The sequence below is a fragment of the Ambystoma mexicanum genome, chromosome 10, assembly GCF_040938575.1.
Source record: "Ambystoma mexicanum isolate Mex_15411 chromosome 10, UKY_AmexF1_1, whole genome shotgun sequence".
NCBI classification, from domain to species: domain Eukaryota; kingdom Metazoa; phylum Chordata; class Amphibia; order Caudata; family Ambystomatidae; genus Ambystoma; species Ambystoma mexicanum.
Genome location: NC_090932.1, coordinates 255705449 through 255719182, shown reverse-complemented (window position 1 = coordinate 255719182; position 13734 = coordinate 255705449). Strand labels below are relative to the sequence as shown.

General features: G+C 45.7%; 1 protein-coding gene across 17 annotated transcripts in view; it reads right to left on the bottom strand.

Annotated features, from left to right (window-relative positions):
- The window catches only part of LOC138491330 (E3 ubiquitin-protein ligase TRIM15-like), a 362853-nt gene that overhangs the window by 182375 nt on the left and 166744 nt on the right, over positions 1-13734 (bottom strand). For 16 of the 17 annotated variants that reach the window (XM_069617789.1, XM_069617794.1, XM_069617791.1 and 13 more), the window contains 2 exons: positions 12213-12245; positions 10558-10590 (listed from right to left, as the gene is read on the bottom strand). The exons of the other annotated variant lie outside the window; for it this stretch is intronic. In XM_069617789.1, coding sequence (XP_069473890.1) covers positions 10558-10590; positions 12213-12245 — 66 coding nt within the window. The remainder of the gene's footprint in view (positions 1-10557; positions 10591-12212; positions 12246-13734) is intronic. 17 annotated transcript variants of the gene reach the window in all.

Below are 13734 nucleotides of genomic sequence, written 5' to 3'. Positions count from 1 at the left end.
AGTCTAATAAAACTGTTTATATTATAAACCGGTTATTCCTGCAACTCATTTAAAACAGAGACCAAAGTCGGAGCTAAAATGGATATACTTGTTATTAATAATATGCACATGTTAATATCCTTAGACAGTAATTTTGCTCGCAGCATTAGATGGAAAGCCTGAACGACAAACCATGGTATACAATGTCATGATTTGGAAACAGCCACAACAAACTCATAGAATCACGCCTGACCATCTAGGCTTTTATTGATAGCTGTATAAAGCTACATTTTGCAATATGTACTGTTAATGAATTTTCCTTTGAGCACAGATATGTCAAGTAGACAAACTGAAAATAGAAAGCTCTTTTGCTTTTTTAAAGATGTTGAAAGCCTAGCATTTTAATGGGAGCTATTCTTCTTCAGGAGCAGGGCGTTGAAAATACCAAAAGTAGAATTTGTGTCAAATGGTGCCTTCGAATGCAGTCTAGTTGACATTGAGCTTTTTAAAGCACAAGCACATCAGTTGGTGTCCTTAAGTATCAGTCCCTTTGGCTGCACACTTTTGTGAGGCCACACTTGCCCTTTTGGTGCCTATAACCCTGCAACCTAATTTTTGCAAAAAACACTCTTCAGTGCTCGGAATCAGTGCACATCATTTATTACTCTGTATAGATGCCAGTGTCATGTTATTGAAAGTACATGTCAATTGGTACCGTTTAGGATTTGCATGATTATACCTGTGATGGTATCATTTGTGTGACAGTGCATATCATATGGCCAATCTGTAATGTTTGGGAATGCGCCCGCTAAGAGTTATTGGAGACATGACTCAATTATATCCTAGAGGCTGGCCACTTGGACGTCTTTTTCTTCAAACAATACTCCTCCAGTAGTAACTGAAGAAGTTTACTTAGAGGTGGATAGGACTAGAGTAGTCTAGAAGAACAAAATGAACCTAGATGATCATTAACTCTGGAGAGTACTACACTCTTCGGAGTTCAACTCCAAATAACCAAGAGTAGTCTAGAAGAACACAATGGGGGTGAGTACAAGGTAGGGGGTAACCATGCCGCCATTAGCGGCATGGCTACCCCCTTACCGGGTACTGGGTCTGGATTCCTCAAATGAGGAATTACCGGGTCATTCCAACCTTGGAGGACCCGGTAATTCCTCATTCAAGGAACCGGGACCCGGCACCTCCCCATTCCCATTCGAGTCCCCATAGGGCTCAATGGGAAAGGGGAACATGCTAAGAATGCAACGGGCCCGTTGTTAGCATGCTGGTGTCCTCGCAGGACCCACTAAGGACGCATGGCAGGTGTCCTTAGTGGGTCCCGCGAGGAGACCTCGTAATAGGGTGGTAAGGGGTTCATGGCACAGGCACCTTTACAGGCGCCGTTAACCCCTTACCGCCAGGGTCGGAATGACTCCCAATATATCAAGAGAATAATTGACTCTGGAGGGAACTACACTCTCCGCAGGAACACTACACATATACTCGAATAGTGTAGAGAAAATAAATATAAGCAACATTTTGACTCTGGAGAGAACAACACTCCCTGGAGTAACAGTCTAAATAAACTAGAATAGTCTGGAGAAAAATGTACCTGGACAAACATTGACTCGGAAGAGAACAGCACTCTCACTTGAGTAACACTCTAGAGGAAATGCCCTAGGGTAGTCTAGATACATAAAACACCCTAGACAAAAACACACTCTTTGGAGAACCACACACTCCCTTTACTTTACTATACTTTATTTTAATAGATTTGTACAGCGCTCAATGGACCCGTAGGCATGATGGCGCTTGACAAACATAAAGCAAACAGCAAGGGGGCAGCAAGATACCCAGAAGACAAGGAGGAGGTCAGTATCAGTGGAGGCTAAACAAACAGTAGTGTTTAAAGCCTTTTTTTTAAAAGGCTCAAGCTTGGGTTCAAGTCTAAGATGCAACAGAAGGCCATTCCAAGCCGAAGGTGCTGCCACAGCAAAAGCCCCTCTCTCATTCTTCATGGTTCTGCATCTAGGGAAGGCTAGAAGATTGAGACTATTTGATCTATGGGCTCTACGAGCGACCTTATTGATAATCAAATCCCTCAGGTAAACTGGCTTGATGCCCAGTGTGCATTTGAAAGTGATTGTGAGTAGGCAGAACCGAATTTGCACCTCCACAGGCAGCCAGTGAAGAGCTCTTCTAGCTTCCGAGACGTGTTCGTGTCTAGAAAGGCCTGTAACCACTCTCACTGTCCCATTCTGGATCACTTGGAGTCTACTGATTTCTAATTTTCAATTCCTATCAGAAGACTACAACAGTAATCCAATTTATCCCCTACGATTTCTCTGGCTAAGGTCTCAGCATTGGCCTGTGTGATCAAAGGACGCAAGTGAGCAAAGAGCTTTCGATAATACGATGCTGCCGAGACCAATCCCCCAACATGGGCCCTCATAGTAAGGGATTGATCAAAAGTGACCCAGAGGGATTTAGCTTTCTTGAGTGTGGGAATATACACGTCCCCAAACTGAAAGCCCTCATAGGCCGGTCCTAACTTAGAAAGGATACCCTGCGAGCCCACGATCAGTAGCTCAGTTTTGGACCTGTTGATAACCAAGCCATTCAAGATAATCCAAGGTTCTATGCTAACATCAGCTTTGCTCAGGTTAGCTTTGTCTTGGACATGGGAGCCTGATTGCGGGATGATTCACTGGGTATCATCCGCAAAGTTTGTAAACCATATCCATTCTTGCTCCAGCATGGCGAAGGAGGGGGCTGTACAAATGTTATACAAGCACGGAGAAAGGCTAGCCCCATGAGGGACTCCAAATTCAAATGAGATGGGACATGCCGCTGCTGTCTCTGAGCAGACTCTGCTAATCCTGTTGCTGAGGAACGATGCGACCGAGCGTGAGGCCACAGGTGAAAAATTGGCCACTTCTTCAAGCCTGGTGACTCATGGGCTCTGTGTACAGTAAATAAATGTACACATACAATAGATAAATATAATAAAATAAATAATTCTCAAGAAAGAAAAGCACCCTCTCACTGAGCCATGTAGATAAATTAACTCTAGACATAGAGCACACTCTGTACAGAAAGGAAAATCTATCTAGAGACAAAGCTCACTCTCTATGGAAATACAAGACACTTTCCATAGACAAAATGCTCTCATTTTAGAGAATAATGCACCCTTAAAGAATCAGATAGATTACACAATTCTAACACAAAATATGACTTACACAATCTAAAATAATAATACTGGACAGACAGGATTTCAACTCAGTTTAAACATTGCACCCTAAAACTAGAAGGGGCTTCGCATCATCATTGTACAGCTTAAGGTTTACATATCCAGTATGAAAATAGACAGGATATAAACATGATTTCTAAACGTACTGTGTGCCAATTCCAGATGAGTATATTTTAACTGTGAATAAATGGTTACTTAGGGGACAGATAACACCTCCTATCCGGGGCTTTACATTACCTCCAAGAACTTCAGCCTCTATGGTCTGTCAAGTGAGGAACTGTATACATTTTTAAAAAAAACATGAGAACACCTTTGAAATGATTCTTCTGAAAGTTGATATAAATCAAATCATATTTCATGGAGGAGAATATCCAGTACTCACATTACATTACTCAGAGGCTATCAAGTGTTTTTCCTTCTGAGTGTGAGACCAGGGCTGCAGCAGGAGATTTGAGCAATTGAGGCATTTGAACTCATTCAATACATAAATGACCAGACAGGTCAAAATATGGACAAAGTTGGATAGTTAGCTGAGTAGCTAGCTTTCACTTTTCTATCCTTGAGAGCAGGAGAGCTGATTGAGTGTCTCTATGGCCTTGCTCCTCCTTAACCTTCTCCTTTAGGCTCTTTTTACTTTCCTGCTTGTTCAATACATTCTAAATCCCTCTTTCTTCTAACTGTTCCTCGTGCCTCCTGTGCCTCCTCGGCCCACTGTTCTTTTGTTCTTTTGTTCTTTTGGCTCTTAAGTATGTGAACTCTCTTCCCCTTTCACTACACCCTATTTCGTCATGTTCTTCTTTTAAAACTAATATTCTTACTCATTGATCTGTTGACTTTTGATTATTTGCTCACATGATCTGTACTGCTGATTCTTTTGTACAGCGCTTAGGTGTCGAGCGTTATAGAAATTCGATAAAAATACAAATGCAAATACCTGTTTTTGGGTGCAGGATGGCTTGCAGAGTGCAATGTATAAGATATTTTGGTTGGTTTGTCTGTTGATTGTGTGGGTGATGAGTTTCAGTTTGTTATGAATGGTAGGATGGGGTCCTGAAGTGGATGGTCTAGTGTATTATGGTGAGTTCTGTGAATGCAATTTTCTGGGGTATAGGGAGCCAGTAGAGCTTGCAGAAAGCTGGGTGATGTGTGAATGTTTGAGCCAGGGTAGAATGGGCCTTGATGGTGCCTTCTGTATGACCTGCAGGAGGAAAGTGTGTTATTGGGAAGCCCAGTGAGTATTGCGATCACGCAGTCCAGCTTGGAGAAACTAGAAAACTTGGACCGTGCTACCAAAGCCACCATGTCAGAGGATGTATCTCTAGACCTGCAATCCGTTCTCTGCACTGGAAATATTCAGCATAAGTTGTCAATCATTTTGGAAGTTTATGGAACGTTTGTAGTAGATAATACTGGTGGCTTCAAGACTTTCTGGACTGAGTATTTGTAAAATTGTATTTATTTTGATATGATATAATAAGGCATTTATAACGCACCTGTACACAAGTGTTTCTATGCATCACATGACAAAGGAGGGAAGACATGTGGAGGACAAGACAAAAAATCCTATTAGGCCTTGTGCCATTCGGATCGTGCAAGTGCAACAATAGAAGTGCGGGGGGAAGGAGAGGGGGGGTGAAAGGGAGAGGAAAGAGGGAAGTGTGATCAGGGCAGCATGACTCTGAGTAAGTACAGCCAGGGCAGCATGGCTATGGGTAAGTGCAAGGAGGCAGGGGGCTATAGGGGTTACATTTACAGCCCCATAATCTGTGGTAGGCCAGGAGGCAGTGTAAAGGATGAATCGTTGTTGAGGAGCGTGGTACCCAGTGACACCCTGAGGGAACCAAGCAACCAGTCGGCGTAGCAGAAAGCTAAGTCTGCAGGAGAGCGAGCGAGAGAAGGCAGAGGAGAAAAGCAGGGTTTTGAGCTGCTTCTGGAACTTCAGGTGGCCCATCTCAGTTCTAAGAGGGGCAGGGAGGCCGTTCCAGACGGAGGCAATTGCAGAGGATAGAGATCTGCCACCCACTCTCTGCCTTTAGAAGGGTCTGGCCCTCAGAGAGTTGAAGATAGCTGAGTGAAGGGCTTTAGAAGGAAGGGATTTTGGAAGAGAGAGTTGGATGTAGTGCGGGCCCCAGCCCCAGCCCCAGAAAGCCTTGTGGACGATGCATAGGGTATTCAACTTGATCCTTGCAATCACCGGGAGCCAGTGGAGAGATATCAGGACTGGATTGATATGATCCCTGGGCTTGAGGCCAAGGATATGTCTTGCAGTCCTTTTCTGAATTAGTTGCAGGGGGCGAAGAGTAGAGGTAGGCAGATTGAGAAAGGGGCTGTTGCCGGAGTCCAGCCTTGGGAGAACCAGGGCTCTGGAGAAAGTGAGCTTCTGGGGGAAAGTAAGAAAAGGTAGAATACCTCTAAGGCATTGGTCTTCAAACTTTTTTGGCCTGGGCCCCCCCTGAGCAAAGTTTGGGAAGGCCATCTCCCCCAAAAGTGCCAGTTGGGAAGTATGTAGAAATCGCTATGAACTTTTGTGTGCCGTCACCACACCATACTCCCAGTACAGACCCTGGGCTCTCCCCACCCTACTCCCACCACTATCCCAGTGCTGCCGCCCATCCTGCTCCCACCACGGTCCCATAAAACAAGCATACACACATCCATACACATTTAAATAAAAAATAAATCGCCATAAACGTACCTTCTGCAGGGGCCTGCGCGTGGTTGCTAAAATGCCCCGCTCCAGGCTGCTCTGCCCGTATGTGCGAGGAGGCGCAGGAGCATCCCCTCGCACATACATACATGCAGTGCCCCAGCCAGCATTTCCAATGAGCTATGCAAGGCTGGCGAAGCAAAACACCCCCAGCGTTGCATGGCTCAGTGATCATGTGCGGCTGGGGAAATGAACTGTCAAAGGCAAACAGTGTTTCCCTTTGACAGTTCAGCCAGCCCAGGAGCACTCCCTCAGCTGGAAAAAGCAGCTGAGGGAGTGCTCAGTGTTTCACTGGGCTCGCTCCTCGGCTCCTCCATAATGAGTGAGGTGGCTAGTGGGTGGACGCCCCCTCACCCATTATGGATGAGCTGGCAGGCTTGGACTGGCCTATAGAGCAATAGGGCGATGACTGTACCAAAAACGCAAAATGCGAGTGTAGGCCAGTCAAAATAGCCCACTTTTTTGGCCAATGTGGGCCAGTTTGAGGAGTAACTTCACTATGCAGCTAGTAGTTTTGACCATTGCTGCTGAATAGATATTCTTTAAATATCACAATTTCTTTACATTTGAACAAAAAACAACCCCTTGGGTACTATACAAACAGTCTGTGACTAAAGGACTGAATATCAATTTGCAACTGCTGGCCATTTTTTCAGTGGTGCCTAAGACCGAATTATGCTCCAGTCTGACCATGTGAGCTGCCCCTTCCCATTTCCTCCAATCTAAAAAAAAAAAAATAAAAAAATGTTTTTTTATTTTTATTTTTACATTTCATGCTGGGCTCTGGTGCCCCCCCTGGGTTGCGGCTGTTTGAAGACCTCTGCTCTAAGGAGATACAGCTGGAAGTTGGCCTTTTGCTAAAATCTGTGATGTGAGGAGACAATGAGAGAGTGGAGTTGAAGGTGACACCAAAGATTTTTGCCTCACAGGAAGGTGAGCGTAGAGGGCACAAGGAGGACGGCCAGAGTGAGAGAGGGAAAGTGGGAGCAGGGGTGGGAACAATGAGAACGATCTACGTCTTACTGGCATGAAGTAAAGATCATTGGAGGCGCACCAATCCTCAAACATGGATAGACAGTCAGGAATGAGCAAGGGAGGTGAGGAGAAGAGGAGGCAGAGGGAAGTCTGAAAGAGAGCTAAGTGTCATATGCATAACACTGAAAGTTAGAAGAGATGGGTGAGATCAGGTGGGCAAAATGGGCCAGATAGACATTTAAGAGCCAGGGTGAGAGGATTGAACCCTGAGGGACACCACATGCGGAGAGAGAGCTGGCGGAGAGACTGAACCCAAGTTGGAAGTGGGAGGGACGGTCCAGAAGGTCAGCTACGGCACAGCCTGATCTGTGATGCCCAGGTTCACACAGAGTTGGTTCATCAGAGTGATGTGTTTGACCATGTTGAAAAAGGAGGAAAGGTCAAGGAGGATGAGGACAGAGGGAGAGCTGGAGTCGTGGTTAGAGAGCACATCTTCATGGGGGTTCAAGAGAGCATTTTCCATGCCTCTGGCTGCTCTGAAGCCATACTGATGGTCATGGAGGCAGCCAACAGATTCAGTGTGGAGGGTAAACTGGGAGATGGCCAGCTTTTTAAGGAGTTTGCCCAGGGAAAGAGTGATAGAAATCGAGCAATTGTTTTCAGGACATGTACGATCGGCAGTAGGCTTTTTTAGGAGGGTGTGCACAAGGTAGTGCTTGAGGAGAGAGGTGAAAGATCTGGTGGCAAAAGAGTGATTGCAGAAATCAGCCAAGGCTGGAGCGATGGTGCAAATGTGGTCCTTGATGGTGCTGGAGGAGCAGTGGAGCACTTGTTTGGATGACACTTTCATAGATCGGACTTGTCTAGAGACATTGGGCCTCATTATGAGGTCGGCGGTACAGTGTGTATGGTGCCAGTAAGGCAGTGGCACCGTTCACACTGTACTGCCGAATTACGAGTTCTGGTTGCATGTGCCTGACAGCCCACAAGCTACTGATGTGGCGGGCTGTGCAGCACCCACGAGCCTAACTCGTAATTGCACTGGCACCGTTAACAAAGGTGCAGGTGCAACCATGCTCCCCACCCCCATTCTGCCCTATATAGCAGAATGGGGATGCGGAGCCCGGTAATGCCGCCAACCGCGAATGGGCAATTACCGGCCCATTCAACTCATACTGGGCCGGTAATTACACATTCATGGCTGGCGGTGCAGGTAGCAAGTTTGGCAGTAGCTGTGGCTGTAAAACAGGCATGGCTACCGCCAAACTCATAATGAGGCCCATTGTCAGCTGTTGTCATAGCAAGGGAGAAAAAGGAAGAGGAGAGGGAAAGGCATGCAAAGGGGGCCTGAATTATGTAGAGGTAGAGGAAAAGGAAAGCGAGGGCAGTTTTATTGGAGAATTGAGAGGCCAGAGCCATGCAGAGGGCCTGAGAGGGAACAGGAGAGGTGGAGACTAGAGTAGGATCGGCCAGCTCCTTGCAGATTTTAAAGAGTTTGGCCCTGTTGTTTTGGCGCCACAGAGATGTGGGCTTGGATATGGACCCTCTTCTTGGAGAGGACAGAGACTCTGTGTTGCCTTTGGAGCAGGTCTCAGGCCAGTTTGTCACAGGACATGCCTGAAGCCCTCCATTTCCTTTCAGCCACCCTTCACTTGTGTTTCAGGGAGGCAAGGTCAGAGTCATACCAAGAGTTGCATTTGGAGGTAGGCTTCAGACGGATTTTCATGACAGAGGCAAGGATGTCCAGAGTGTTGGAGATAGAAAGATGCAGGTTAGAGAGGGCTCTGTTAGAGTGTGAGTCAGCCGCAGGAGTAGGAGGAGCAGAGAAAGTAGAGACAAAGACATTCACTCATACTCGCTTCATGGGCAGAAGGAATGAGAAGGAAGTTGGCAGTGCTGGGGTCGGCTTTGCTTCAGGGGCAGAAGGTTCAGGTGAGAGGAGAGCAGAAAGTGGTCAATGCAAGAGAGAGGGGTGGTGAGAGGGTTGAGATGGGGGTGTCTGAAGAGATGAGAACATACAAGGTGTGCCTGGCAGAGTGTGTCGGGCCAGAGGGTAGAATGGAAAGGGAGAGAGCATTGCAAAGATTGCGGAAAAGCCCAGGGGAGGGATTAGGAGCATCCAGATGGATGTTGAGGTCTCTGAGAAGGAAAAGTTGAGAGGTGGAGCCAAAGAGAAAAGAAGAGAGTTCATCCCATTCTGAGGCGAAGAGCGTGACCTGGCCAGGTGGCCTCTAGATGGTGGTGGCAGTCAGAGAGCGGCAAGTAGAGATAGAGAGCCTGCAGTCTAGGAATTCAAATGTGGAGTAGGCCTGTGTAGGAATGACAGAATCAGGGACCCATTCCGGAAAGATCAGGGCCACTCCACCTAGGGGCTGGTTAGTTCTGGGCTCAGAGAGGATCCTGTAGCCCTCAGGGAGGAGAGTGTAAAAACACGTGACAGAACTGGCCATGAACCATGTCTCGTTGAGTGCGAGGACATCCAGGTCAAGGTCTTTGAGGAGGTGGGAGATGTCAGAGGAATGTTTTACAGCAGAGCAAGAGTTGAGAGTAGCTAGGAGGAGCAGGTTGCCACATTTGAAAGACTTCCGGGGTTGGGTGCAGGAGTGAGGTACACCCTTTGAGGGGGAGATAGGGGGGCCTGAGTGGGCAGAGGTAGTAGACGGAGCTGGCATAGGGGCCAGAGTGGAGGAGACGGTGAGTGCCAGAGAGATGGCAGAAGAGGAATAAGGTGGCAGAGGGGCAAGAGAGGTGTTACAAGGAGTGGCAGGAGAAGGGAGTAACTTGACGAGACACGTGAGACGCCTATCAAGAAGGAGGAGATTGGGCTGAGAGCTCTGGACCATGACATTACTATTTAGATAGACATTGATGATGGTCTTGGAGGGATGGAAGGGGGCCATGAGGACATCCACTCGGGTGCCACCATTAATGGGAGAGAAGGAGGAAGGACAGAAAACAGAGACCATATGAGGATTCCATAGGTGTGAAGAGGGAACGACCAAGAAGATTTTGGTGAGAGTCTGTCTGGAGGAAGCTCTGATGTGGGTATCAGCGATAGAGAGGTCTGAGTTGGAGACCAGGATATCCATTTTAAATGTTTCCTTCCTGACTGAGTGATAGGAATAGGATAGGAGATAGAGTAGCTGTTAGAGAAGATGGGAGAGATTGAGAGCACCATAGAGGGTGTGAGGAGGCAAGAGAGGAGAGTCTGGGAGGAAAAGAAGCACTGCCCAAAGCCGCGCACCACAGGAAGCACCGGAGAGGGAGGGTTCACACAGAAGGAGGTACACAGAAGGCAACAAGCAGATAACACACCACAGGGGAAGGCAGGAGCAGTGTGGCTGGAAGGCAGTGGGGGAAGGGAGACAGCGCACTGCAAAAACACCCAGATTCGACTTTCCTAAAGGGAGGGGGAAAAAGGCCTAGTTTTAACACAACAGCAATGCAAAAATTGTGCACCATATTTGGATGTTCCAGAAAATAAACAATATTGTGTGCTGGGATTTATCCCTCTACTCTCCACGATAATGACATATATGTAAAAAAGAGCACAAGATTAGGTTCTGTTGTGACAGATACAAACACGATTTCTGATGACTGACTTGTGTAAAAAAGGGATATCATAACTTTTTTCAAAGCACATTCTTACCATCATCATTTCCATCTTTTTCACTGCCATTTCCTACAAAGGAAGAAGAACGATAAGGTCAGAATGAAAATCAGTAACATGTTGTTGAGTACTGATCCAGAACCTACAATGAGCCTTTATCAACTAAGAATTTACCACAGTTATTGATGTTACAGCCTCATGGAAATGAGGGCAATAACAACCTCTAGACCAAAGGATGGAAGCCTAAAATCCAAATATGATACATCCCATTGTACAAGCTATATATATCCCACGTTCATCCTCTGAACTCTAGTTTGTGAATTCTATTGCGTTTGGGCAACTCTGATGCAGCAACATGCTCATGTTGGACAACAACCATTTCCCAACTTTATTTAACCCAATTGTCAGATTGTGCTACAGGCCACTAGCAAACAGCACTCAGCAATAGCTCTCGGAAAAACCTTTCCATGATAATGTAATGTCCTGCTCTGAACCTGCCCAATGTCCTGGGGATGATAGAGCAGGGCATTGCAGCTCATTTGATCCATCAATATCAGTAGAAATAAGTAGATATAGTGCCTCATCAAGGGTTGGGCGGGGCAGTAAAATTGCAGCGGTGACGCTATTACTGCCACATTACCTCTCTGCCTAATCCAGAGTATGGGCGGAAGGTAGCAGATTAACCTCCAGATTTTCACCCATTTGCAGCGCTGTTACTTTGGCACTGTTATTGCCGACAGTGATAGCACTGATGCTGCCTCATAGAGTCCTATGGACTTAACAAAATGGGGAGTAACAGCCTTACCACAACTTGGGACTCAGGACTAATTGCGCTGGACTGAGTTGGGGTAACACTATTTGTTTTGGTTGTATTTTTGCAGATTTCCCACTGGGATACCACCAAACATCTGCTGGGGCCATACTGTTATTCGTTCAGCAACTTCTAGGGTATACATATGTTTTGAAACCTCAATATACAGAATTTGGATCACAGGCAGGGATATATGTGAACATCTGGGTGATCAGATTAGTGAATTGCATGCATATAACGCCTGGTATGCATACTCACATATAGATCGGCAAGAGCCAGTTTAGAACACAAACGTTTGGAGACCGGAATATCCTTCTTGAACTTTTTCCTTCCATATTTAGTGACAGGGACAGGATAGGAGATAGAGTAGCTGTTAGAGAAGATGGGAGTGATTTAGAGCACGATACAGGGTGCGAGGAGGCAAGAGAGGAGAGAGAGGAAAAGAAGCACTGCCAAAAGCTGCGCACCACAAGAAGTACCAGAGGGGGGTTCACACAGAAGGAGGCACACTTGAGGCAACACGAAGACAACACACAACAGTGGAATGCAGGAGTAGTGTGGATGGAAGACAGTGGGGGGAGTGGGACAGCGCACTGCTAAAACACCCAGATTCAACTTTACTAAAAGGAACGAGAAGGAGGGAAAACGGGCCTGGTTTTAACACAACCGCAAAGCAAAATATTGTGCACCATGTTTAGATGTTCCAGGTACTAAACAATATTGTGTGCTGGGATGTATCCCTCAACTCTCCAGAATAATGACATATATGTAATGAAGAGCAAGAGCATAGGTTCTGTTGGTGAGATAGATACAAACACAATTTCTAATGACTGACTTGCGTAAAAAAGGGATATCATACCTTTTTTTCAAAACACATTCTTACCATCATCATTTCCATCATTGTCACTGCCATGTCCTACAAAGGAAGAAGAAGGATAAAGTCAGAAAGAAAATCAATAACATGCTGTTGAGCAGTGATCCAGAACCTACAATTAACCCTCTATCAACTAAGAACTCATTAACACAGTTATTGATGTAACAGCCACATGGGAAATGAGGGCAATAACAACCTCTAGAGCAAAGGATGGAAGCCTCAAATCCAAATATGATAGATCCCATTGTACAAGCTGTGTATAGCCCCAGTTCATCCTCTGAACTCTAGTTTGTGTATTCTGTTGCATTTGGGCAAATCTGATGCAGCAACATGTTCATGTTGGACAACAACCATTTGCCAACTTCATGTAACCCCATTGTCAGATTGTGCTGCAGGCCACGAGGAAACAGCGCTCAGCAATAGCTCTCAGAAAAACCTTTGCATAATACTTTAAAGTCCTGCTCTGAACCTGGCCAGTGTCCTGGGGATGATAGAGCAACACAATGCAGTTCATTTGATCCATCAACATTTGTAAAAAGAATTAGATATAGGGTCTCATCAGTGGTTGGGCCGAGCAGTAAAAATGAGGTGGCAACGCTCTTACTGCTGCATTCCCACTCTGCCCAATCTGGAGTATGGCTGGAAAGTGGCAGATTTACCTCCAATTTTCAGCCCATTTGTAGCGCTATTATCGCTGCACTGTTAATGCCGGCAGTAATAGCACCAATAATGCCTCATAGAGTCTTATGGACTCTTAACAAAATGGGGAGTAACAGCCTTACCACAACCCGTGATGCAGTGGTAATAGCGCCAGACCAAGTTGCGGTAACACTCTTTGCATTGGTGTTATACCGTCAAATTTCCCGCCGGGTTACCGCCAAACTTCTGATGAGGCCCATAGTGTCATGTGTTCAGCTACCTCTAGGGTATAAATACGTTTTGAAACCTCAATATACGGCATATATGTGAACATCTGGGTGATCAGATTTGTGAATAGCATGCATATAACGCCTGATATGCATACTCACATATAGATTGGCAAGAGCCAGTTTAGAACACAAAGGTTTATATAGATAGTAATCTACTAAGTTTATGCATTTACTACCAGTACATATGTTATTACTGAGGTGCCAACACAAGACCTCAAGTACGCCATGCATTCACTTACAGATACATATTTGATTATTGAAGCACTTACAAAAGACCACAAGGCCTCAAATAGCTCATTCATACACTATAGATACATATATTGTTACTGAAGCGCCAACACAAGGCCTCAGAAGCTCTACATTTTATGCAGACACATAGAGACCTTTTTTAAGTGGATAGGAAGCGCTTGCTTATTGATAATATTTGCTAGATGCATATATTAAGGATGGATATATTGGTGAATAGGCAATTAAAGCATCTTGTATTAATTTATTAATAAACCCCCCTCAAACGATTGTAATGATGATGCATAGTCAGGAAACTCCAATTGTTAAAAGTCCCTTCTCTAATGTCATGGACCAATTATGCCAGTAAGATGGAA